Here is a 25,640-nt window from a genome sequence, read left to right as displayed (position 1 = left end):
CCCCTTCTATGCCAATGGCGCCGCCGCCCCCGGGATACCAGCCGCCGGCCGATCCGAATGTCGCAAAATTTGCGCAGAAGAAGAATGAATGGCTGCGCACGCAACGCAATCGGTTTGGCGAGAAGCGCAAAGCAGGATTTGTCGAAACACAAAAGGCCGATATGCCACCAGAGCATCTGCGAAAGATTGTGCGAGATATTGGCGATGTTTCACAGAAGAAATTCACCAACGAGAAACGGAGCTACCTCGGTGCGCTCAAGTTCATGCCTCATGCCGTCCTCAAGCTGTTGGAAAACATGCCGATGCCTTGGGAGTCGGCAAGAGAAGTTAAGGTGCTTTATCACGTCAACGGCTGTCTGACTTTAGTCAATGAGACACCGCGTGTCATCGAGCCTGTCTTCCACGCCCAATGGGCAACGATGTGGATGTGCATGCGTCGGGAGAAAAGTGACCGGAGACACTTCAAGCGGATGCGATTCCCCCCATTCGATGACGAAGAGCCGCCTCTTTCGTGGTCGGAAAACATTGAAGATGTTGAACCGTTGGAGCCCATTCAGATGGAACTGGACGAGGACGAAGATGCTGCAGTTTATGAGTGGCTCTACGACCACCGTCCTCTTCTCGATACCCCGCATGTGAATGGTCCGAGCTACAAGAAGTGGAATCTGTCTCTTCCCCAGATGGCCACTCTCCATCGACTTAGTCACCAGATTCTGAGTGATGTTGTTGACCAAAATTATTACCACATGTTCGACTTGAACAGCTTCTTCACAGCCAAGGCCCTTAACGTCGCCATTCCTGGTGGACCCCGTTTCGAGCCTTTGTACAAAGATATCGATCCTAATGACGAAGATTTCAGCGAGTTCAACGCCATTGACCGCATCATTTTCCGTGCCCCGATTCGAACTGAGTACCGGGTCACCTTCCCTTTCCTCTACAATACCCTGCCTCGAAGCGTTAAGGTCGCTTGGTACTCCCATCCCCAGGTGGTCTACGTTCGCACCGAGGATCCCAACCTGCCGGCTTTCTATTTCGATCCCGTCATCAACCCGATTTCCTCCCGCTCCGTCGCGCCTAAAAATATCACTGTCAGCCACGAAGACGAAATCTTCGGGGCTGGCAATAATGAAGACGACGAATTTGAGCTTCCGGGTGAGGTCCAGCCCTTCTTTGATGACGAAGAACTTTACACATCCGACACCGCGTCCGCCATCGCCCTGTGGTGGGCCCCTCACCCATTCGATAAACGATCCGGCAAGATGGTTCGTGCACAAGATGTGCCGTTGGTCAAGCAATGGTACTTGGAGCACTGCCCACAGGGTCAGCCTGTCAAAGTCCGAGTCTCATACCAGAAGATGCTCAAGACCTACGTTCTCAACGAATTGCACAAGGGTACACCTAAGGCTCAGAGCAAGCAGAATCTCATGAAGACTCTCAAAACGACCAAGTTCTTCCAGCAAACAACGATCGACTGGGTTGAGGCCGGTTTGCAAGTTTGTCGCCAGGGTTTCAACATGCTGAACTTGTTGATTCACCGCAAGAATTTGACTTACCTCCATCTTGATTACAACTTCAACTTGAAGCCTGTTAAGACATTGACAACCAAGGAGCGTAAGAAGTCTCGCTTTGGAAATGCTTTCCACTTGATGCGTGAAATTCTCCGGTTGACTAAGCTCATCGTCGATGCCCAAGTCCAATACCGTCTGGGTAACATCGATGCCTTCCAACTCGCAGATGGTATTCTTTATGCCTTCAACCACGTGGGCCAGCTTACCGGTATGTATCGGTACAAGTATAAGCTGATGCACCAGATCCGTTCCTGCAAGGATCTAAAGCATTTGATTTATTACCGATTCAACTCTGGCCCCGTTGGTAAGGGCCCTGGGTGTGGATTCTGGGCGCCCGCTTGGCGAGTTTGGCTTTTCTTCATGCGTGGTATTATTCCCCTGCTTGAGCGCTGGCTTGGAAACCTGCTCTCTCGTCAGTTTGAGGGTCGTCATAGCAAGGGTGTTGCCAAAACGGTCACCAAGCAGCGTGTGGAGTCTCATTTCGATCTTGAATTGCGTGCCTCGGTCATGGCCGATCTCATGGACATGATGCCCGAAGGTATCAAGCAAAACAAGGTCAACGTGGTTTTGCAACATCTATCAGAAGCCTGGAGATGTTGGAAGAGTAACATTCCATGGAAGGTTCCCGGCCTCCCCGCACCAATTGAGAACATCATTCTTCGTTACGTGAAAAGCAAGGCCGACTGGTGGATCTCTGTCGCTCATTACAACCGAGAGAGAATCCGCCGTGGTGCCACGGTTGACAAGACTGTCGCAAAGAAGAACCTTGGTCGACTCACGCGTCTCTGGCTCAAGTCCGAGCAAGAGCGTCAGCACAACTATATGAAGGACGGCCCTTACGTTTCTTCTGAAGAGGGCGTCGCAATTTACACCACCATGGTTCACTGGCTGGAGTCTCGCAAGTTCTCCCCGATTCCCTTCCCCAGTGTTTCCTACAAGCATGACACCAAAATTCTGATCCTTGCACTCGAGCGGCTGCGCGAGTCATACTCTGTGAAGGGTAGACTGAACCAAACCCAGCGAGAGGAATTGGCTCTTATTGAACAGGCCTACGATTCCCCTGGCACAACATTGGCGAGAATCAAGCGATTCCTCCTGACACAGAGAGCGTTCAAGGAGGTCAAGATTGACATGAACGATAACTACAACAATATCAACCCTGTTTACGATATCGAGCCCATCGAGAAGATTACCGACGCTTATTTGGACCAGTATCTTTGGTACCAAGCGGAGCAGCGCCATCTTTTCCCCGCTTGGATCAAGCCCTCCGACTCTGAGGTTCCTCCTCTACTCACTTACAAGTGGACACAGGGCATCAACAACCTGTCTAATGTCTGGGAGACCGCGGAGGGCGAGACTAACGTGATGATCGAGACTGAGCTGTCCAAGGTCTATGAAAAGATTGACCTTACACTGCTGAACCGGCTGCTCCGTTTGATCATGGACCACAATCTGGCTGACTACATCACCGCGAAGAACAATGTCCAACTCAGCTACAAGGACATGAACCACACCAACAGCTATGGACTGATTCGCGGTCTTCAATTCTCGGGCTTCGTGTTCCAGTACTACGGGTTGATGATCGATTTGTTGCTCCTTGGTTTGCAGAGAGCTAGTGAAATGGCTGGCCCTCCGGGAAGCCCCAACGATTTCTTGCAATTCAGAGATCGTGCCACTGAGACAAGGCACCCCATCCGTCTGTACACCCGTTACGTTGATAAGATTTGGGTCTTCTTCCGATTCCAGGCCGATGACTCCCGTGACCTGATTCAGCGATTCTTGACCGAGAATCCTGACCCTAACTTTGAGAACGTCATTGGATACAAAAATAAGAAGTGCTGGCCTCGCGATTGTCGCATGCGCTTGATGCGTCACGATGTCAACCTTGGTCGTGCTGTTTTCTGGGACATGAAGAACCGCCTCCCAAGGTCCATGACTACCATTGACTGGGATGATACATTCGCCAGCGTGTACAGTAAGGACAATCCCAACTTGCTCTTCTCGATGAATGGATTCGAAGTCCGGATTCTCCCCAAGATGCGGAATATGAACGAGGAATTCTCGGTCAAAGACAGTGTTTGGTCCCTGGTTGATAACTCCACCAAGGAGCGTACTGCACATGCCTTCCTCCAGGTCACTGAAGAGGATGTTCAAAAATTCAACAATCGCATCCGACAAATCCTTATGTCCTCTGGTTCGACCACATTCACTAAAATTGCCAACAAGTGGAACACTGCTTTGATTGCTCTTTTCACTTACTACCGCGAGGCTGCAGTGTCGACTGTCAACCTTCTCGATACCATCGTGAAATGTGAAACTAAGATCCAGACTCGTGTCAAGATTGGTCTTAACTCTAAGATGCCTTCTCGTTTCCCTCCGGCGGTCTTCTACACCCCCAAGGAGCTTGGAGGTCTCGGTATGATCTCTGGATCTCACATCCTCATTCCCACCAGTGATAAGCGCTGGTCCAAGCAGACCGACACTGGTATCACCCACTTCCGAGCGGGTATGTCTCATGACGAGGAAACCTTGATTCCAAATATCTTCCGATACATCATTCCCTGGGAGGCCGAATTCATTGACTCTCAGCGTGTTTGGATGGAATACTCGCAGAAGCGTATGGAAGCCCAGCAGCAAAACCGCCGCCTAACATTGGAGGATCTAGAGGACAGCTGGGATCGTGGTCTTCCCCGTATCAACACTCTCTTCCAGAAGGATCGAAGCACCCTCAGCTTCGACAAGGGCTTCCGACTTCGCGCTGAGTTCAAGCAATACCAGCTGATGAAGAGCAATCCGTTCTGGTGGACTAGCCAGCGACACGACGGTAAACTCTGGAACCTCAATGCCTATCGCACTGATGTTATCCAAGCATTGGGTGGTGTTGAAACAATCCTCGAGCACACCTTGTTCAAGGCCACAGCTTTCCCATCCTGGGAAGGTCTGTTCTGGGAAAAAGCGTGTCTCGCCAAGGGAACTCGTCTGTTGCGATACGATGGTACCAAGATCAATGTCGAGGATGTGCGCGAAGGCGACCAACTTTTGGGTCCCGACGGAGAGCCTCGCCGTGCATTCAACATAGTGAATGGCACCGACCGCCTGTACCGCATCAAGATCGGCGGTGAGAAAGAAGATCTTGTGGTGACGCCGAATCATATTCTGGTGCTTTATAGAGACGATGGGGCCTCCGATAGTCCCCAAACCGCAGAAAGGCAAACGGTGGAGATGACTGCTGCGGACTTTGCTGCCCTTTCTACCGAGGAAAGAGGCCTGCATAGCGCCTTCACATCTGGGTTTGAGAAGGGCGTCGAAAGTTCAGCTCCCAAGATCCACAGTTTCAAGATCGAGCACATTAGCCTTGAACCCGAGAAGACCGAGTGGGCTGGTTTCCGAGTCGACAAAGATCAGCTTTACCTGCGCCATGATTACCTTGTCCTGCATAACAGTGGTTTCGAAGAAAGTATGAAGTTCAAGAAGCTCACCAACGCTCAGCGGTCCGGTCTAAACCAGATTCCTAACCGTCGATTCACTCTCTGGTGGTCGCCGACCATCAACCGCGCCAACGTCTACGTTGGTTTCCAGGTGCAACTTGATCTGACTGGTATCTTCTTGCACGGCAAGATTCCCACCCTGAAAATCTCGTTGATTCAGATTTTCCGTGCCCATCTGTGGCAGAAGATTCACGAATCGGTTGTTATGGATCTGTGTCAAGTTCTGGATCAGGAATTGGAGCAGCTTGGCATCGAGGCCGTTCAGAAGGAGACCATTCACCCACGTAAATCTTACAAGATGAACAGCTCTTGTGCGGATATCCTGCTCTTCGCAACGAACAAATGGAATGTTACCCGACCTTCACTTGTGTTCGATACCAAGGACGTCTACGAGCCGACCACCACAAACAAGTTCTGGATCGATGTGCAGCTCAGATATGGTGACTACGATTCTCACGACATTGAGCGGTACGTTCGTGCCAAGTACCTCGACTACACCACGGACAGCATGAGTATCTATCCTTCTGCCACTGGATTGATGATTGGCGTTGACCTTGCATACAATCTCTTTTCGGCATATGGACAGTACTTCCCAGGCCTCAAGACTCTGGTTCAACAGGCCATGGCTAAAATCATGAAAGCCAACCCAGCTTTGTATGTCCTGCGTGAGCGTATACGCAAGGGTCTCCAGCTGTATGCCTCGGAGAGCAGCCAGGAGTTCCTTAATTCTCAGAACTACTCCGAGCTCTTCAGCCCGCAGATTCAGCTCTTTATCGATGACACTAACGTTTACCGCGTCACGATCCACAAGACCTTTGAGGGTAACTTGACCACCAAACCCATTAACGGTGCAATCTTTATCTTCAACCCTCGGACTGGACAATTGTTCCTGAAGATCATCCACACCAGTGTCTGGGCAGGCCAAAAGCGTCTGGGTCAGTTGGCCAAGTGGAAGACAGCCGAAGAAGTTGCAGCCCTCATTCGGTCTCTCCCCGTGGAAGAGCAACCGAAGCAGCTCATTGTCACCCGTAAGGGTCTTCTTGACCCTCTCGAGGTCCACTTGCTCGATTTCCCCAATATCTCCATTCGTGCATCTGAGCTCCAGCTGCCCTTCCAGGCTGCCATGAAGGTTGAGAAACTGGCCGATATGATTCTCCGTGCGACCGAGCCTCAGATGGTACTTTTCAACTTGTATGATGAGTGGCTCAAGTCCATCTCGCCGTACACTGCCTTTTCTCGACTCATTCTCATTCTTCGAGCTCTGCACGTCAACATCGACAAAGCCAAGATCATTCTTCGGCCCGATAAGACCGTTATCACTCAAGAACACCACATCTGGCCATCCCTGTCTGATGAAGACTGGATCAAGGTTGAAGTGCAATTGCGTGATCTGATCTTAAACGATTATGGCAAGAAGAACAATGTCAACGTGCAGAGTTTGACCAGTAGCGAGGTTCGTGATATTATCCTGGGTATGGAGATTAGTGCGCCTTCTTTGCAGCGACAGCAGGCGGCGGAGATCGAGAAGCAGCAAGAAGAGCAAAAGCAGCTCACTGCTGTGACAACCAAGACTCAGAACGCTCGTGGTGAGGACATCATCGTCACTACTACGTCTCAGTACGAACAGCAATCATTTGCATCCAAGACAGAGTGGCGTACTCGTGCAATCGCCACCTCCAACCTCCGGACGAGGGCTAACAACATCTATGTCTCATCTGACGACATTCGGGATGATGGCTACACCTATATCATGCCTAAGAATGTCCTCAAGCGATTCATCACCATCGCCGATCTCCGAGTGCAGGTCACGGGTTACATCTACGGTAGCTCTCCACCAGACAATGACCAGGTCAAGGAGGTCCGCACCATTGTCATGATTCCACAAGTGGGTAACACCCGGGATGTCCAGCTGCCACATCAATTGCCGCAGCACGACTATCTCCAAAATTTGGAGCCACTTGGTATCATCCATACGGTTTCTGGCAATGAACCGCCGTACATGTCTGCGGCGGATGTCACACATCACGCACGCCTCATGAACGCCCATCCTTCGTGGGATAAGAGGACCGTGACCATGACCGTCTCTTTTACTCCTGGATCCGTTTCACTTGCCGCCTGGGGTCTCACTCCGGCGGGCTACAAGTGGGGCGCAGAGAACAAGGACACAACCTCGGATCAGCCCCAAGGCTTCTCTACCAACATGGGTGAGAAGTGTCAGCTGCTCCTCAGTGACAAGATCCGCGGCTATTTCCTTGTGCCCGAGGATAACGTCTGGAACTATAGCTTCATGGGTAGCTCCTTTGGTAGCGTGGAAAAGAGACCTATCTACGTCAAGATCGACACCCCGCTTAAGTTCTACGATGACCAACACCGTCCCCTGCACTTCCAAAACTTCGCCGAGCTCGAAGACATTTGGGTTGACCGGTCTGACAACTTTGCGTAAACATGTGCAGCTGATCGTTGCAAAATATTTTTTTCTTTTTCCCAGCGTTTGTCTTTTGTTTCCCCCTTTTTTTCATTTGGGTTCTTGTATCACGACAACCTTAATTCATGTATTGCAGCGAGAAACCTGAGGGAAAAGCAGTGGATTGTTTTCTGTACAGTACGAGTTTCCTTTTGCGAATACATTTTCTGTCACTGAATCTTTTCTCTAATAGCTCTCTTGTATACGAGGATGCAGTTGGCTTCGAAATGTAGTTGATATCGCCACTTTCTCTAATATTGCCGCGATGTGAAGGTTGTATAGGCCAATAAAACTATAGATATCAGCCGAACATCCGAAAGCTGTGTATAAAAGAACAAAATATATAACAATATTAAAATCGAGGTCCAAGGTCTCCGCTTTGATGCAGACCCTTCTCATTGACAGACGGCCCGCATGCAGCTAGTAACATTTCGGCAGTCCGAATCACATATTATTCGACAAATCTAACGGGAAAGGGGGAGTTGTGTGGCTAAAAATTTGATACCACCTCAATCTCCAATCTTTTACGCTGATTGTCTTCTCCCAACTTCATAGGATGTCAAGTCCAAAAGCCAATATTGTTTTCGAGTGTTGCACCCCCCTGCTCTCTTGTTCTGTTCTATTGGACATATGTGATTGACTCCCGCAGGCCTTGGCTCCGAAGAAACCCGGTGCAATAGAATATCTTGCCATGGCTTACTCGACTAACCTATACCGTATCAATCAGCCGATACGAGATCTCCGCCTCTTTTACAGCAAGACGACGTGGAAGATCGGTCCGACGAATGAGCTGTTTGATTTGCTATGTCCCCGGAGTCTGACAGGCTTCACCTGTCTGCCATGTCCTTGTTTGTTATGGCTCTTGATTCTTGACCCTGGACTCACCCTGGTCTCCATGTTTTGCGTTTGGTGTTTATCCACATTAATAGGCGCTCTTCCAACAATACTTATGGGAGGTTCTACCGCTTCGAAGGTTTTTTTTTAACCCCTCCCCTTGACGTTGGGAGTTGGGAGTTGGGAGTCTGTGCGAAAGCAGAGCGGGAAAAACTCCTATGGAGACCGGAAAGATGGGACACAACCTGCCTATCGCGAAAAATTTGACAGTGGTTCAGAATCCTCTTGCAGTCCGGTCCACTGGAGACTAATGGAATCAGCCCGGCAACGCACGCTCCAAGTTGGTCACCGGCACAGATTTGGATTTTCTCTCAGGGGGCTCTCCGGATGTTATAGATGTCTCCATCGCTTCGTTTTTCGTTCACTTTTCTGGGAAATCTTGGTTATTTCGTCCTCTACATTATGACTGACCGATTCTTCCACAAGACCTGCCTACAATTTGACCCAAAGTAACGATATCTATTCACTTCTGCATGTTAACGCGTTGAGGCCTTATTCTTCTTTGTTGCGATTACATATACAGGCAAGTTTCTCTTCGCATTGTTCTCCTATGCAAGATCAGAGGCCTTTTCTTTTGTTTGGCTTTCAACTTCAGAGAAACACTTAAGCAATAAACACGCCCTGGAATCGTTCACCTCCCAGCAGCCACTCAAGTCACTTGCTGGGGCTGCAAGCTTTGGTGTTGCTTATACATGTCTGCACCACCAGAGGGCCCTTATCGAGGCTCCATGGTTAACTACAGTCCTCACGACAGCGGGAAAGATGCGAACCGGGATGATATCATCTCCTACGGCGCACCTCCGTTGCTCGTCCAAGATAGATCTGGATTTCGTTACTCCGATACAACCCAGCCAACCTATGGGTCTCCGTCGACTTTGATCACAGACCACTCCCTACAACGCCAGCCCTCACATTACGATACACACGAATATAGACTCTCTCCAATCCAGGGTAGCAGAAAGCGACAATTTATCGACAATAAGCCTGAGGCCAGTGGAGGCACTGATCACAACTATGGGTACCGACATATCTTGCAAAATCTACCCATGGGTGACCCGTCGGCTTCAGCAGGCGGATCGACCGACTTGACGTACGCTGATCATGTCGGGGCTTCATCTTCTCACCAGGCATCGAACCAGGACTACCTCCAAAGTTCTCTTCCGCAACAGCACCACCACCATCGACTACCACCCCAATCATTGGCAGCTATGGACCATGGCTCTGAAGCCACGGGATCATACTTACCGCAAATCGACCGCAGTCACTTGACCCGTCCGGGCATGCCTAAACCATTCCCTGCGCCAAAAGCCCCAAAGACCAGATTCAGTGCCAAGGAAGATGCGCTGTTGATAAAATTAAAGGAAGAGTTCAAGTTGTCCTGGAAGGATATTGCGTGGTTCTTTCCAGGGCGAACCCAAGAAACACTGCAAGTCCGTTACTGTAGCAAATTGAAGGAAAAAGTCGTGGGTTGGGATGATGATTGGGTATGTACATATTATTCCCACACAACTAATAAACTGGGATTGTGCTAAGTTTTAGGATAGGATCTGAAACTGAAAACGGCGCTGGGAAGGTATGAGGACGACAAATGGGAGTACGTTGCCAAGAAGCTTGGGACTGGTATACGACCAGCGGCGTGTCAGCGGAGAGCCGAAGAGCTTGGATGATGTTGGAGTTCCTGTTTTGCTAGTTTAGGGGAACTTATTTATTATTCTGTGACTTACAGTGTTGGCCTAAGATATTGTCAATATATCCCACCCCGTGCCCTATACAGAGAAGCCCTATGTATTCCAAAAACGGACATTCTGCCGCTAGCTGAACAGACCGCTTGTAGAGAGCTCCCGCCAATCAAAAAAGGCTGACTCATCATTAGTCGCGGTCATATTGGATGGCCCATCAACCAATCACAACCCCTCGGGCCAAAGCGGCTTCAAACTCGCCCAACCTCAAACCTCCAAACTCCCTCTCCTGCCCCAAACGCCCCGCGTCATTCACCCCATCAACTCCAGGACAATGTTCCTCCAACGTACAGCCTCCGCCCTCGCAAGGCGCTCGCCTGCCCGCGCTTTCACCCTCGCCCAGCGCCCCTTCTCTTCCTCCATCATTCGCTGTACGTGACTCCTCAAATGGCCTGATCGATCCGGCCTTCGCACAACTGCTCCAATCCCCGCGCACCCCAACCACAAGGGGTTATTTGCAATCAATTGGTATAAACTATCTATTCTAATTACCAGCTAACGCGAAACTTTTATAGCCAATGAGAAGAAGTGGACTCCCAAGCAGGAGGGCAAGATCCTGACCTTCGATGGTTAGTGCTTTCCCCGACCCACAGCAGTCAATTGCTTTTCTTCTAGCCCCTACCGTTCGAGATGTATTCGTATAATCGCCTGCTCGAGAATCTGCGTGCAATTGGACGCCAGAAACCTCAGGTGCTGGTCATGCGGATACTTTTCCCGAGCCACGGGCCAGGCTCGTCATTCTACATGAAGGGAATATCTACAAAACACAATACTAATTTACTTCTCTTGCCTGTATATAGAGATCAAGGTCGAGGATGACCTTGTCGCTCCGGGTGCCAAGCCCGGTACCATTCCCACCGACATCGAGCAGGCCACCGGTCTTGAGCGTCTGGAACTTATCGGAAAGATGCAGGGCATTGACATCTTCGACATGCGTCCCCTTGATGCCTCCCGCAAGGGTATGACTCCCTTCCTAACTTCTCATTGCAAATCATGAATGGATGACCAAATACTGTCGGAATCGCATGATCATTACTTTGGGACGAAACCCGAGACATTGGCTGACCAAATGGGTGGATTTATGCAGGCTCCCTCGAAGACCCCATCATCGTCAACGGCGCCGGTGACGAGCAGTACGCCGGTTGCACCGGTTTCCCCGCAGACTCCCACCAGGTCAACTGGTTGACCGTATGATCGCCCTATCCAAACCCAGCTGGTTCAATATTTCCAGCTCCAGAGACTGACTCTCTGCCTTCTAGGTCTCCCGCGAGCGCCCCCTCGAGCGCTGCCTTGAGTGCGGCAACGTGGTCAAGCTGAACTACGTTGGACCCGAGGAGGACCCCCACTCCCGTATGTTTTCCGCTCTCTTTTTTACCTATAGTATATGATAGTCCGTTGGTTATGCTAACATTCTCGCTCTCAGACGACCACGACCACGGTCACCACCACCCTCCTCACGTCGAGCCCAAGACCTTCGCCGACTACGTTAAGCCCGACTACTGGTACCGGTAAATCTTTAATGCCGATTTTCTGCTTGCGCGGCGGTTTTCTTTGGTTATTGCTTGAAAACCCCAATACAGTGTGAACATTATGCTGCGTGTCTGTCCGTCCCTGTTCTGTCTCGGTGACTCCTCTGTCTCTTTTGTACTATAGTGCTCTAGTAGATGAAATGAGAGTGTTGGTGGGGTTCTTACTTTTGACTTATGATTATCTGTTTAGGTTTGTAGTTACAATGAGATGGGATACCGCGAGTAGCCATGTTGGTAGACCTTTGATATTGGTGTTAGGGGTACTGGTATCAGAAAAGAAATACGCTAATTTTTTCATAGATGAATGTTTGGTGGCACTGCAGCTCTCGGCCATCGCCGAGCACGCGGTGCCGAAGGAAAATTTATCCATATATCATATCACTTTTAATCTAATGTATCTAGAAAAATGCGGTGGGTTAGTAGAGCGCAGCCTCGACATCCCGGGAAGTAGATAATGAAACATTGTGCAAAGCCTCGTCCAAAAAGAAGCAAGATCACTCATATGCTTGTACAGGACATCGTATATCAGCCGATGCCTAGCGACCCACGAAGCGAAGTTCGATGAATCTGAGAGGAGGGTAAACAAGGGCTGTCCAACAGAACCCGACGTAAACTCCCATCTGGCGAGTAATAAGTTAGAATCAAAGACACATCATGGGAAGTAGTGTTCAACTTACATCAGCACCGTATTCGCCGACCAATTTGGCAATGGGACCGATGTACCACACCTGCGCCATACACAACACAGCGCCCACCCAGCCAATGATAAAGGCAGCGAAAGCCGCAATTCCAAGGGGGAGCTTTGACGGATCCCGCCAGATCGCCCAGTTGTATCCAGTGCGAAGACGGAAGATGAACCGCTCCTCGAGGACAATAGCAATCCAGATGACAACCCAGTAGCCCATCAAAGCGAGGAAATTGGTGAAGATCTCAGAGAGGTTGCTGCGGCCAACTAGCGCGCAGACAGTATAGATAATGACAGCAATGGTATTCCAGATGACGCGCGGTACTGCCTCGGCGTAGCGACCGAGGATCTGGAAGTCGATGCCGGCGGAGTAAGTGGGCGCGACGGTATTGGCGATCAGGCCTAGAGCGCAGATCACAGAGCAGAACTTGCCGAAGCCGTGTAGCGGGCCGAATCCTTCGACGATTAGTGCTCCTGGGCCTTGTTCGTAGGCGGCGGAGTACTCTGGGTGTGTAGAGATGCCCGTGGCCAGCCCAACACCGCAGATCAGGGCCATAGTGAAGGAGACAAGGAGGCCTCCTAGAGTAAGGCCGAATAGTTTCACGCGAGAGGTATTTTCGGGGTAATAGACGAAGAAGTCGGCTGCTAGTGGGGCGTAGGTGACTGCGGCGCTCAGACAGATGGAGAAGAAGGATAGCCTGGAACCATGTTAGAAAACTTAAAACTTCGATGCTTAGGTTTGAGGTGCAGACTCACCTATTGCCAGCTACTGTCCGGGAATCACCGACAGAGGTGGTTGACAAGTCAAATTTCACGGATGACACCCCGAAAAGGATGAAGACCACAATTACTTGTGGCAAAAAGGCGAATCTAACATGATGTCCGTCAGTGACACTGTTCCTTGTGGCAACAAGCTCTCAAACTAACCGTTCATAGTAGTGGAAGACTTGGATGCCGAATGTGGCCACAGCCCAGCTGAGAACCGCGATGATCACGATGCCTATAATATCAAGATTAGTACCAGTATTGATTTATAGAGTTCCCTGGTTCGCCGATTACTCACCGACAGCTACGGACATGCCGCCAGGAGAGACGGCAGACAAGATTTGTCCGCCAACGACGCAATCGATCAAGCCGTATCCAATCATCTGAACAAGGTTCAATAGAACAATGATCTTGCTAGGCCACCAGCCCATCGAATACCTTCCAAAGGCCTGGTCATCAATTAGCCCTGTCAATCGAATAATAGTCCAACAGATTCACGATGTACTACGCACCAATGTCCGAATCCCAGAAACGGGCCCCCATGTGGCCATCCAAGAGGAGACGATGGAACCAACGCAGGCACCAAAGACAGCGCAAAGCGCCGAGTCCCGGAAGCTGAGACCATACACGGCAGGCCCTAACATCCCGAGGGTGATGTTATTGGGCGCAAGGTTGATGGAGATCCAAAGCAAGAAGACTTGCAGATACGACATCCACGTGAGGCGCTTCATGCGCTCATCCGCGGCAACTCTTTCAATACCCCGTGCTTCCAGGTTATACTCGATGAGCTGTTTCTCAAAGGCTCTGATAATGGAGCCCAATCGTGATCCGACGGGATTGCGGCGATTGGTCGTGGTCTCGGCGTAGATTCCCTCATCCTTGTTGGCCATCCCGGGGGTTTCAGTCGTCAGGTCTTCCTTGTTGGTGTGCACCGCTAGAGCGGTGATTTCATTTTCCGATGCCATGCTGCGTCTCTGTTAGTATCACACCTAATCGCTGAGGAAAGAAAAAGCGCATTGAGTCCTTTCGCTGGAATTACCCAGATCAAGTTTAACCGTATATTCTCAGAACGACAATTGTCGAACACCGGTCTTCATGCAGGAGGTTTGTCCTAGATACCTTGATCGTGAGAAAATACCACGCTACTCGTCTTCATGGTAGCCGATCGAGGTTGTGTTACCTTCCGAGAGAAGAGTCACTATGAACACACTGTAGCGTCAGAGGAATTGGTTAATGTCAGGCAATCACAGGGCTTTTACCTGAGGCTCACGAAAACAAAGCAACAAGTAACAAGTTCACCTATTAAAAGCACCTAATTTCCAGTGGGGGAAAAAAACGGGGGGAGAATTGCCGCGGGGAAAAAAAAAGAAGATCGCCCGCTTTGGCTTTTGCCGCCACCTCACCTGTAGACATTGTAGACATTTTGTTCTATCTATTTACAAAGTACATTATTCTGAAATTTCCTCATACTGGAAGTGGGAATCATATGGTATTGGTGGACACAAAAGCGCAAAAAAGAAATAGCGCTTGTCAAATCAAAATAGACGCCTTAGGAAAATATGGCAAAACAAGCGCAAGTGTTCATAGCGCATATAAACGAGAACCAATAAGATTGAAATCCAGATCACCAACTCCATCTGCCTTGTAAAATCAGTGGCCTCCAGCGGCCACCGATGAAACTTGCATCGCTCTGGAATTGATCCGGAAGAGAGAATGCCAAATTCATAAAAGATGCTAAGAAAACGATATCATCACTTCATCAGAGGCGTCGTGGTCAGACGTTCTTGAAATGCTCTTTGGCATACTGTTCGCAGGCCTGTCGGAAAATATTGAGATTAGATGGCACAATGACATGAAATTCCGATACTCACTTTGGCAGGCTTTCCCACTTTCTGACCGATCACCTTCCACTTGTTTGCCTCGTACTCCTTGATCGCATCGCGAAGCTTCACAGACTGTGCGACGTCAGAGGCGGATGCGACAACGGACATTAAAAGAAAATCGGGATCATACCTCATCTTCGGCAAATTCCGCGTAGTGCATGTCCTGCGTAAGGTGTCAGTAAGACGAGACATGGTATTACCAAATTCGCTTGATATTGCGTACCTTATACCAATGCTTCTTGACACTGCCCTCGGTTCGGGTCGGGAAAGTCTATAGGGTTTAAAAAAAAAGCCCAGGTCAGCAATCCATAGTTTCTGCCTATAAAAAGCCGCGCGCGCGCACCTTGGCGATTTCACTCCAACTGCGCCCGGCGTCGCGCATTGTTTTAAGCCTTTGCTCCTCCTCTGCAGTCCATGGGGTATTTGTGCGTCCCTTTTTCTTGGGCGTAGACTCGACCGTGGGAATGGCACCGGAGTCATCGATCACACCCGTAGGATTCCCTGAGGCTGACATCATGGCTGACGATCCCGAAGGAGAAGGAGGGCGTTTGCGCGAAGCGCCGGGGTTTTGTTGAGGTATAGGAGCAGTCGGAATCGGGATGCCTTCAAAGGTTGGGACGCGATGAAATGGATGGATTTGTTGTTGGGCAAGCATATGCGGGGGAGCGCTGGTAGTTGCCGACGTCTTGAGGCGCTTAGATGTCGGGGGGGGAACTAATCGGGTAAAGAGTCAGAGAATAGAAGAGACATGAGGTGGGATGAAGCAATATGGTAAGAACGCGACCAAGTGCACTTGACTTCCAGCCCAGTCTCCCTCCCACAGCTGGAGGCCGGACGGAGATCACAGACGAAGGGACTTACGACATGGTGAAAGACACACGTTTGCAATCACACTGTGCCGATTCATCTGTACATACAGAAAGGCCGCGTAGGGGGGTTAGCAGGATCTGGTACTGGCGCGCCTTGGTCAACTCTCGGGAAGCGTTACACTAAAGACGATGACACAGGCGCATCCCAGGCAGAACCAGACTGACAAAGGTAACAGGGACAATAGGAAGGTATAAGTCGCGACACAGAGAAGTCCAGACTCCGACCGGAGTGTTTTAACTCCTATGTGGGGGGGGGAGGTTAAGTCAAGGGGAAGCTCACAGGTCAAAATCGCATGGTCGAAGCGTCGATTCGGGGACCTCGAATTCTTCCGAATACGGGGAGAACATGAGGCTGGAAAGGTGGGTTGACTTTGGAGGGGAGGTAAGGTTGAGGAGAGGAACCCCCAAGAGAACAAAAAACCCCAGAGACTTGAGGGAAAAAAAAACAGGGAGAAAGAGAAAGAGAGAGAGAGAGAGACAAGGTTACAGAGAGAAGAGAAAGGAGGAAGAGGAGAAGAGGAAACGAGCGGGGATGGAGTCACCTCATATCACAACAAAGTAATAATAGCACTTTAGATATTTCTAGTTTATATAGTTTATATCTAGTCTATAGAGCTTTTATATTTATATATTTTATATGGGTTTAGTTTGATTTTTACTTGAATGTTTTGATTTTCAGCTAATCTCACAGTTAATTTCCTAGTATAACCCCCCTCTATTACTTCGATCCATTTTATGGCATTTTCTCCTTATATCAAATGTAGACTATTCATGCAATCAAATTAAAAATCAGTGTCGATTCAAATGCGCCTCCAACCACTTCCCCCTCCGGTGCATTCCACCCGTTCTTCCCTGGTCTAGGAACCGATGCCCGGACAGGGGCCCTGTCACAATTTATGGCTCATCCTATGATCCAATTCGACCGACATCAAAATGCAGAAGCAAAGATAACCACGTCCGGCAGCTTCCATGAGACATTTGGGCCGAAGAGACCCGCGAGTGGCCTGTTCCAGAATCCGGTGACCCGGCGAGATCTCACAACACCGTGCGAGGATGACAGAACACGCCCAATGCGAGTCAACGATGCGCCCGAGGGCCTAATTATTGCAAAGGCATCCAGTGGCCCCGGGAGCTCATCCCGCAATCACCAACATTCAAGTGACAGAAGTAGAAGTGTCCGTCCAACCCGAGACTTGGCAGGCTAGGTCAGCCACAAGACGGTTTCGCGTGAAGCCACCGCGTACCATCCCCTCTTTGTCCCCCATGCAGGTCGTTATTGAGAGCATGCACGGTATGGAGTAGAAGGGCTGGAGGACCCTATCAGCATTTATTTCTGTCTTAGTACCGCACGGGGTTCATCTAAGCGTGTATATATTCAAGAAGCCCAGCCTCTCAAAATCCTGCCGTCATTTTCTTTGTCACACGCAGTTCATCCCCCCTGTCAAATCTCCAATTGGTGACAATTGACAAGTTTGCTGATGACCAAGCCGACCAGGACTTCTACATTTCCTGGCATTATCAATTGACTAGGTGATATCAAGTGGTAATGACGAGTCTCTCCGGTTAGGTTTGAGGATGCATGCAAAGGATCAGGTGTGCTGAATGTCCTGGTGCAGCATATTATCAATCCAAATAGGTACCGCCAAGAGTTGCTGGTGGTAAATATGACTTGCATCACCTGTTTTAATAAACAGGAGGTGTTTCTCTATCGAATCTAGGAATCTCAAGTTCCTTGATCAACCCAGCCAAAAAAGACATGCACTCCAACAGATGGCTCTAATATTAGTGATTCAAGCACTCGGCCAGCATAACAAAAGGACTCGGACTCTTCGAATATGACCAATTCCTTGCTGTTTTTACTCGATCAAGATTCAAGCCGTTTCAACCGTTCTACAATGAAATAAAGTCATTCCGACCAGGCCAAACCTCGTTCTTGCTAAATCATAGTTCATTGCTCCCAGGAGCATGAGCAGTACTAGTTATGACTACTGGGTACTGCTCGTGTTGCAGCGATTACATCTGCTTTGGGAATCTTACCGCGTCGCCTGCATCACCTAGAGCATCTAGGCCTTCCCGCATCCACGGCCGCAAGCGCAAATAAACAGATATCGATTTTAACTGGAATCCTAGCTCATTGGTATCACTCCAGAAGCTTAAGAAGAGCCTCGAATCAACTTTCGACAACTCAAATATCTATCGAGTAGGTTGTACGTCCTCATGGCATTTACTCCTCAACATCCCCGCATCTTTCGTTTTTTAGTCCATTTCCTCCAAGAGTGGCTGGTGAACCCTAAGCTATATGACTTGCTAAGAGCAACATTAATCACAGTATGTTTGGTCCTTCGAAGTCCAATTGTCGAAATATATATTTTTTATATAAGTTCCACAGGTTGTCAGTACCCCCGAATATATACATTTTGAGACCGCATTGTTGAACAGCACATGTCAACCATAACTAGACACTAGACAACAAGATAGAACCAATAGCTATCAAATCTTTCGTCTAGTAAAATTAATTCACCATATTTTTTTCGCCAACCCCAGAGCTTCCCCAGGGCCAATTTACGCGCTGACGTCAACCTCACGTGAAAGGACACGCGGCCCGAGCTCATGTGGATCACCGATAACGAACTCCCCTAGTCACTCCAACAGCGCCAATATCCTTACAAGGTTCATTGCATCTCCCTTAATTTCATTGGGGGGAACATATATACACAAAAAACGTCATTTCTCTTCCAGTCTACTCGACACTTGATTCTCCCATTTCACCAGATACTTGGCGTCGACCTCGATGGTGATAGCTTGACAGGTGTCCACACCCCGCGTCCAACTCATTGTTTGATTGTCTGACCCCCTCCAGCCATGGCGGCCTGGAATATCTTTCGCATTCTTGGAGATCTGTCCCATTTAGGGTCAATATGCGTCCTACTCTGGGCTATCCACAAGAATAAGAGCGCCGAGGGTTCGTACATCCTTGTATCAATTTAATTAGAGCTTTCTAGATACCCTGCAAAGATTACTGACACAGGCATGTGATTTAGGCATCTCACTGCTCACACAGCTGCTTTACGGTGTCGTCTTCATATTTCGCTATCTTGACCTGCTGGATCCCCACACGTACACGAGCGGGACATGGCACGGCATTTGGAATGTCTCTTTCAAGCTCTTCTACATAATCTCATCCGCATACGTGATATTCCTGATGATGAAGGTATACCCGCGGACGAGAGAGAGGGAGCGAGCTTGGAAACTCGGGTTGTGGTCTGTGGCTGGGTCCGTTGTTTTGGCACCTATCTCAATATGGCTTTTCGAGAAAGAGGCTTACACTTTATGGTTCCTTGACGTAAGTTGGACAAGCCCAAAGCATTCATATTTTCCAGCTTTACTGATCCAACTACTTAGGTTTGCTGGGCTTTCTCCATCATTCTTGAATCTGTGTGTGTTTTGCCGCAACTCCTTCTCCTTCGTCAAACCACTGTCCCAACGGTGATCGACTCATACTACCTGCTTGCTCTGGGCTCCTACAGAGCATTCTACATCCTCAATTGGATAGTCCGCCTTTTCAACAAGGAGCCCTTCTATGACTGGATCGCCGTCGTGTTTGGCATTGTACAGACCGCCTTTTATGTCGACTTTGCATGGGTATACTATTCGCGCCAGCGAGTCAAGCTTCGCCATGGTGGTGTCGTTGACTCCGAGGACTATGGGAACAGTTGGCTGGTGAATCGCGTGGTGAATTTCCGGGCATCGCGACGCTCTGCAGACGAAGAACAGCACCTTCAAGACGAGGAAGGAGTGGATGGTCAATCAAACCACAACCGGTGGGGCGCCCGTGGTATTTCCATCGCAGCCGACGATACCCTGGAAACCAATGGTCACAATAAGGGACATCATGATGATAGTTTAGATGGATTTTCGGGGGACGAAGACGAAACGGATGATCACCGGGTGAACAATTCTCATTAAGGATTTGCTATGGGCAGATTCGCTCACATGGCATATATCAAGTTAAATGCTAAGCAGAGCCCTCACGGGCTCTAAAATGGGTTGCACGGGAAGACCCGCCATTGCTGTTCTAGTGTGGTTATTATCTCCCCGGGATTTGATACCCACCTTTGAATTCTCGGGCCTTTTGATAGAATTAGGAAATGAGAACATGTACTCTGTACTAGCCCCAAGTGTATGGGGGCCATTGTTGTTCAGGCTACACCGTTTCATGCTGGTAATTTGATGTAACCTATGTATCTTGATTTCTAATTACTTTCTAGTCTCTAGTCATTTACTGACTTGATTCTCTCCATATGGAGATCGGTACATAGTTTTATGTACTAGATTCTCAATGAGGCTTTGTTTTTTAGCTGCCGCTGTTATGGAGGCGTTTCTCGGTGTGAGAATATTACATTAAGAGTATTGACCTCGGAGCACCTGTGGACTCCGCATTTCATAAAGGAGCATTTTTGGCCCCCACGAGAGTATCTCGAATAAATATGCATGTACGGGGTAGCTATCACATAAGATAACCCAGAAGCAGAAGCCAGAAAGTGAGAAAATAAAGAGCCAATAGTCAGTGAATAATCAATATGCGTTTAGGGAATTCAAGCGTTTGCTCCACCTGGGAACGCTGATCTTCAAAGCCTCCGAGTTTCTTTCAACCGGTTACTTCCCAACCCAAGAAAGATACATGGGAGCTATCAACTCCCAATATTTCTCTAGAATTATGTGCAGATAATTCAAAAAAAAAAGTGAGCGTTTGATTCAAGGTCCAGACACTGGCTTTTTCTCGGGCGCTTAAAGGCAGGACGTGGCTCGAAGAGCTGACCCCGGAAACAAACGATCACCAGAAATGTGGAGATTTGAGATCGAAGAAAGAAAGAAAGAAAGGAAAAAAACTATGGTTTTTTTTTTGCTTGAGATATCCCCACAGAAGCAAGAGGAAAAAATGAAAAAAAAAAAAATCATCACAAAGAAAGTTCCAAGGTTGTTCTGCACCTTCGAGATGACCGGGGTTTACCGGGTGTCTACATCAGAGCGCTTAACCAGCGGTCATGAATTCTCCGTGGATAAAGCCACCAAGCGGCGCGTGGGGTCTTCTCAGCCTCAAAAAGAATTTTGGATCATCTATGGCCAGTCGAGAGCCGCCCGTCTTGAGCAACGCCTCTGCATGGGGAATGCATGGAGAAGGATCATGATCCCTCTCATTCCATCCCACAACCGGTGGGTTGGAACCTAGCGTCAACCTGAGAATTTTTATTTTCTTCTCTCGTGGCTGCCAAAATGAAACATTAATATAGAGTAGGCAGTCAACAAGGCTGACTTGGGATATGGGGCAATATCGACTTTGGGGGCTGTTGAACGTTTATGTCTAAATTGAAATATGTAGCCATGTTATAATTGACGGGCTTAGTATTGGGGTCCCATAATCCACTGGATCTCTCCAAAGCTCTAAGCGCTACGCTTTGTCTCCTTTGTGGAGGATCATCCACAACCCTAAGCAGCACAGTCTTTCCTGTTTATTTATTTAATAATTTTTTTGGCCCGTTGCAGTGGGTCTGAAGTCATGGACTGACTTTAATTCCTATTCACCATGCAGAGTCTGAGCCCCCCCATCCAGGGATGGGGGCGGAATATGGATATCAACATTGGACTATTGAGCCCGCAGCGCTTAAATATAGGCTCTCGTCAAGTCTTCATGAGTTTCCCTACATTCTAATGCGGCACAGCGCTCGTCGGCGGTACTGATCTCTGTTTTGGTGCTCTCTGAGCCTATAGTTCATACCTCTACTGATTGTTCACACCTTGCCTCACGAGGCATCCCGGTGCTGGCTGTGATATCGCTCAAAGTGGAGGACAGGCGGAATTGTGCATCTTTCTTGCTTTTAAATCTTCCCCTCTTTTCTTGCTCGCATGAATCTTATAAAATCAACTATCGTCGATGGTTGGGAATGTGAATATTTTCTTCAACATCTTCGGAGTGAAAGGCCTTATTGATATACACCTACAACCCTAACTGTTCAAACCACTCTAGCCTGCCAGCCACCTGCAGTCCCACATCTTCCCCTACATCGAGTTTCATATCTCGTTTCATATTCTGCTCCTCCGGCGTTTATTCTCCCCACTCAGCCAACGCAGTGGACTGTGAATCTTCCCCGTGTTTTATGTTCCGCTTGAGTGCAACCAGTCAACATCATGTCTAATCGCTCGGATATTCCCTGCTCTGAGGAAATGTCAGAGTACTATGAAGGCATCCCAGCTCATTGGCCCGGAATCCAAGCGGTATGTACATATGCACTTCTGATACACAACATTGTATGCTTCCGCAACATGAGCTGACCTATATACGATCTAGACCCCGTATGTGGGAGCCAACAGCCCGTACTGCACAGAGCCTCTCGCTCCATCCAGTATCTTGACACCGATCAGTCTTCCGGACAGCCCGACAATCAGTCACCACTCACATGGCTATGGCGCACAAGAATACCACTATGGCATGAATGACCCCATGTCAGCCCCACTGGGTCTTGGTATCTCTGCACCCTTCCCGAGTGATTTCCCCCGGTCTTCGGCACCCGGTTCTGCCTACCTGTACGCTCCGGATCCAAGTGGCATCCGCCATGGCATGGCACAAACGCCTATCCAGTCGCCACATGGCCCACCACCAGCTAAGCGCGCCAGACACCCATCCTCAGACACGCCCTCGCGCGAGCAGGCAAGCAACACGCCAATTAGCATCGCTCCCAATCCAGAGGGCCTTCTCCGAATGGAGCAAGATCGCCAGCACATGCAGCCATCTCCACACATACTCCCTAGGGTCCGAGCTCCAGGCCGCGGGCGACGCGACCCGCAAGCAGAAGACGAAGATGCCTTTGTAGAGGAGCTAAGAGATAGGCAAACGGCCTGGAAGGTTGTGCGTCAAGAATTCCGGGAAAGATTCAATAAAGATGCCTCTGAGGCACGCCTGCAGATGCGTCTCCATCGCCGGCTCCGGGAGCGAATGGTGCGCTGGGAAGAATCAGATGTGAGTATGTACCTCCCGTACCATGTGGCATAATCAAGTTGTATGAGCTGGAGCATACACGTGTTGAATCGTCCATGCTAATACGAAAATCTTCTAGATCAAACTCCTGATCCACGCCCATGGGATCTGGGCAAAAGATAAATTCCATTTCCTTTCAGATAAGGTGAGATTCCCTATGCTCGCATAATATAGGAAACGTTCTAACGTGCCTTTTGATCTTTCATAGATGAAAGAACTTGGTGGTACTAGACTGTACTCGCCCGATCAATGCAGAACTCAACTTCGACTTTTAGACACGAAAAAACAACATCGTGATCGCTTGAGTGAATCGCCATCTGCCATGTCTGATCCTGCTCCTATCACACCTACTGTGTCTCGAAAACGACCTCGAGCTCAGTCATTAGACCTGGAGACTGACAATGAGGAAGTGGCCTTTTAGATTCAAGCGTGCTTCTTCTTTTCTTTCTTCTTCTTCTTCTTCTTCTTCTTCTTCTTCTACTACTTCTACTTCTTCTACTTCTTCTCACTCCCTCATTGCTCGTTACTTTTCAGCTTGACTTTGTTCTTTCCCCTTTCAATGGTCTTTTTACTTCTTTTCTTCTCATTCTAAGATTAATTAGATCGACTCACCACCCCCGATTCTTGCCTTCACGATTGTCATGATCAGCCTTGGATTTGATAGGACTATGTTTGCAGAGCGGGAGAAATTGGCATCACACCATTCTCTATATATTTTATTCTTCTATTTTATCTCAAATTTCATTTTTATCCCTCTCACATTCTTCATACATTTGCAGTGTTCTATTGTCATTTTTTCAAGTTTAATGTAGCTCCTAGTACATATGATGCAGTAGTGGGTCGGATCCGGGGCTGTGAAGAGCTAAAAATTTAGATGATCTACGACCAGCTATTTTTGGATATCAAGTTGACCTATTGGGTATCTTCTTAAAAAGGAATACTGGTAAACAACAGAAGGGTAGTTTCGCACTCCGCGGATTTATTATGTCCTGGATGCAGATGATACTCGTAGTCATGCAATTGGCCATCGAATTCCTAAGGCTCTCATTCATGAAGGATGGTACTTTTATTTCATTTTATACATCATCGGCGATAGTAGCCCATGAACGAATAATGCAAATGAGGAAGATCTTGAAACCATGGGGCAGATGAGGTTTGCAGGCATGATAAAGAGTTAATGATTGGTCACAGCCATATATAAACTTATATTGTATTGACAAGTACTAGGCCATTATCATTGACCCATATACATCTTATGATGAGATAGGTTCCATTTCCCATTAGACAAGGTGTATGTCCATTGAAAAAACAAAAAAAAAGATCAGCAGTACCCATTGGGAGAAGGCAAAGAAAAAAAAAGCCAGGAGTCTAAGACAATTTCTAGGACAATGAGGATGTATGCCACGTGAAAGATAGCCAAGAGTATATAACAATGGCTCTGTCCTTGATCCAGATACCCTAAGTGAGGACCTCTACGTCTAACAAAGCAAGCAGGGCGAAATAGTCCAACCCTTTGTTATGCGCTCCGTTAAGACAGCGAAGCTAAACAAAAGGATTTTACTAAAGACAAAGGCTTTGTGATCAGAGTGAGATCTGGATGGGATGCTCTCTCTGGATAGATAAAAAAAAGACAAGCAAAGTGATTATTATCTGGAACTAGCCTGGAAAATGAAAGGCAAGTACTCCAAGTTCTCAAACACAGACTTAATATGTTTTTCGATGCTTTGCATAAGAAGACGAGATGAGAAGCCATTTAACCATCATTTCCAGAAACAACACCATCCAATCTCATCATGGATACTCCAGACTTTACAATACCCGACGACGAGCGCGTCAACGACGCTCCTAGCGAGAATGTCCCGAAGCCCAAGAAGACTCGCCGCAGCCGCTACGACCCTGAGCCTGACTGGTCGGCCATGGTGCGTGCCAAAGTCACGAAGTCTCAGCATCGTGTCGGCCAAGCCTGTGATCGTTGCAAGGTATGGCTGTTCATATCCTGATATCGCGTTGACTTTGACTTAGAACACCATACTGACGTATTTGTATTGATATCTAGCTCAAGAAGATGAAGTGTACGCCCGATCATAGAGGCTGCGCTTGTTGCATTGTCCTCAACATCCCATGCAAAGTCACCGACCGTGTCACCGGAGAGACCTGGGTGCGTGGTGAGGCTGGGCAAATGCGGGATCTTATCGAGAAGCTCAAAAAGCAGAACGATAACTTGAAGGAAGAGCTCACACAGCTTCAGCAGAAGAACGCACAGCTACAAGCCTGTCTGAATGGTTCATACAGAGCCAATCTCATAGATCACTACGAGGTATGTCTTTTTCACGCCTCTTTAATTCACATCTTACTGAAATATCCACGTTCTGATTCTTTTCTATGGGATTTAGGGCTAACTCAATTGCCAGCCGGGTCTTGACCTCATACTGTGACTATGACGCCTTTTTTGCCCGTGCTATTTATTAGACAGTGTATCATGCCTCGTGGGCTTGCTTGCCAGCTTGCATTTGTCCTGTTCTGTCCGAGATGAAGTATATGTTCGAGAAAATGGGGATCGCACATGGTCACAAGGTCCGTTATTTGAGTGTACGTAAATGCTTTTATTTTGAATACTGCGGACTTTTCCTCATGTATTCAAGTAAAGGGTGAGAGACTTCTTATAGTAAACAGTGAAAAGAAAAACGTTCATTTATTCCAAAAGGGGGTATATGTAGTGTGAC

General features: G+C 48.5%; 9 protein-coding genes across 9 annotated transcripts; 7 read left to right on the top strand and 2 right to left on the bottom strand.

Annotated features, from left to right (window-relative positions):
- Positions 1–14: 14 nt before the first annotated feature.
- On the top strand, positions 15–7,499 carry prp8 (U4/U6-U5 snRNP complex subunit PRP8; the record flags this gene model as incomplete). The annotated part of the gene is made up of 1 exon (XM_056720519.1): positions 15–7,499. The coding sequence occupies one exon, from the start codon at positions 15–17 to the stop codon at positions 7,497–7,499; it is 7,485 nt and encodes a 2,494-aa protein (XP_056584654.1).
- A 1,607-nt stretch (positions 7,500–9,106) lies between these two features.
- On the top strand, positions 9,107–10,081 carry N7517_002788 (SANT/Myb-like DNA-binding domain-containing protein; the record flags this gene model as incomplete). The annotated part of the gene is made up of 2 exons (XM_056720518.1): positions 9,107–9,898; positions 9,959–10,081. The coding sequence occupies 2 exons, from the start codon at positions 9,107–9,109 to the stop codon at positions 10,079–10,081; spliced, it is 915 nt and encodes a 304-aa protein (XP_056584653.1).
- Positions 10,082–10,427: 346 nt separating this feature from the next.
- Positions 10,428–11,665, top strand: cox5b (cytochrome c oxidase subunit IV; the record flags this gene model as incomplete). Its single annotated transcript, XM_056720517.1, has 6 exons — positions 10,428–10,524; positions 10,669–10,722; positions 10,954–11,112; positions 11,241–11,341; positions 11,413–11,503; positions 11,577–11,665. The coding sequence occupies 6 exons, from the start codon at positions 10,428–10,430 to the stop codon at positions 11,663–11,665; spliced, it is 591 nt and encodes a 196-aa protein (XP_056584652.1).
- A 553-nt stretch (positions 11,666–12,218) lies between these two features.
- Positions 12,219–14,097, bottom strand: N7517_002786 (purine-cytosine permease family protein; the record flags this gene model as incomplete). Its single annotated transcript, XM_056720516.1, has 6 exons — positions 12,219–12,302; positions 12,360–13,065; positions 13,124–13,237; positions 13,295–13,367; positions 13,431–13,581; positions 13,645–14,097. 6 exons carry the CDS (start codon positions 14,095–14,097, stop codon positions 12,219–12,221), a joined length of 1,581 nt encoding a protein of 526 aa, XP_056584651.1.
- An 809-nt stretch (positions 14,098–14,906) lies between these two features.
- On the bottom strand, positions 14,907–15,670 carry N7517_002785 (SANT/Myb-like DNA-binding domain-containing protein; the record flags this gene model as incomplete). Its single annotated transcript, XM_056720515.1, has 5 exons — positions 14,907–14,948; positions 15,004–15,087; positions 15,146–15,178; positions 15,239–15,286; positions 15,359–15,670. The coding sequence occupies 5 exons, from the start codon at positions 15,668–15,670 to the stop codon at positions 14,907–14,909; spliced, it is 519 nt and encodes a 172-aa protein (XP_056584650.1).
- A 3,076-nt stretch (positions 15,671–18,746) lies between these two features.
- On the top strand, positions 18,747–19,850 carry N7517_002784 (ER lumen protein-retaining receptor; the record flags this gene model as incomplete). Its single annotated transcript, XM_056720514.1, has 3 exons — positions 18,747–18,846; positions 18,926–19,227; positions 19,287–19,850. The coding sequence occupies 3 exons, from the start codon at positions 18,747–18,749 to the stop codon at positions 19,848–19,850; spliced, it is 966 nt and encodes a 321-aa protein (XP_056584649.1).
- A 1,030-nt stretch (positions 19,851–20,880) lies between these two features.
- Positions 20,881–21,114, top strand: N7517_002783 (uncharacterized protein; the record flags this gene model as incomplete). The annotated part of the gene is made up of 1 exon (XM_056720513.1): positions 20,881–21,114. The coding sequence occupies one exon, from the start codon at positions 20,881–20,883 to the stop codon at positions 21,112–21,114; it is 234 nt and encodes a 77-aa protein (XP_056584648.1).
- A 956-nt stretch (positions 21,115–22,070) lies between these two features.
- Positions 22,071–23,338, top strand: N7517_002782 (uncharacterized protein; the record flags this gene model as incomplete). Its single annotated transcript, XM_056720512.1, has 4 exons — positions 22,071–22,157; positions 22,231–22,899; positions 22,997–23,062; positions 23,126–23,338. 4 exons carry the CDS (start codon positions 22,071–22,073, stop codon positions 23,336–23,338), a joined length of 1,035 nt encoding a protein of 344 aa, XP_056584647.1.
- Positions 23,339–24,710: 1,372 nt separating this feature from the next.
- Positions 24,711–25,352, top strand: N7517_002781 (putative C6 finger domain protein; the record flags this gene model as incomplete). Its single annotated transcript, XM_056720511.1, has 3 exons — positions 24,711–24,896; positions 24,974–25,234; positions 25,329–25,352. The coding sequence occupies 3 exons, from the start codon at positions 24,711–24,713 to the stop codon at positions 25,350–25,352; spliced, it is 471 nt and encodes a 156-aa protein (XP_056584646.1).
- Between the last annotated feature and the right edge of the window lie 288 nt (positions 25,353–25,640).

This window comes from Penicillium concentricum, assembly GCF_028827145.1.
Source record: "Penicillium concentricum strain IBT 3081 chromosome Unknown utg000001l_segment0_segment0, whole genome shotgun sequence".
Taxonomy (NCBI): domain Eukaryota; kingdom Fungi; phylum Ascomycota; class Eurotiomycetes; order Eurotiales; family Aspergillaceae; genus Penicillium; species Penicillium concentricum.
The sequence above is the reverse complement of the archived record's forward strand: the minus strand, read 5'-3'. Positions and strand labels throughout refer to the sequence as shown.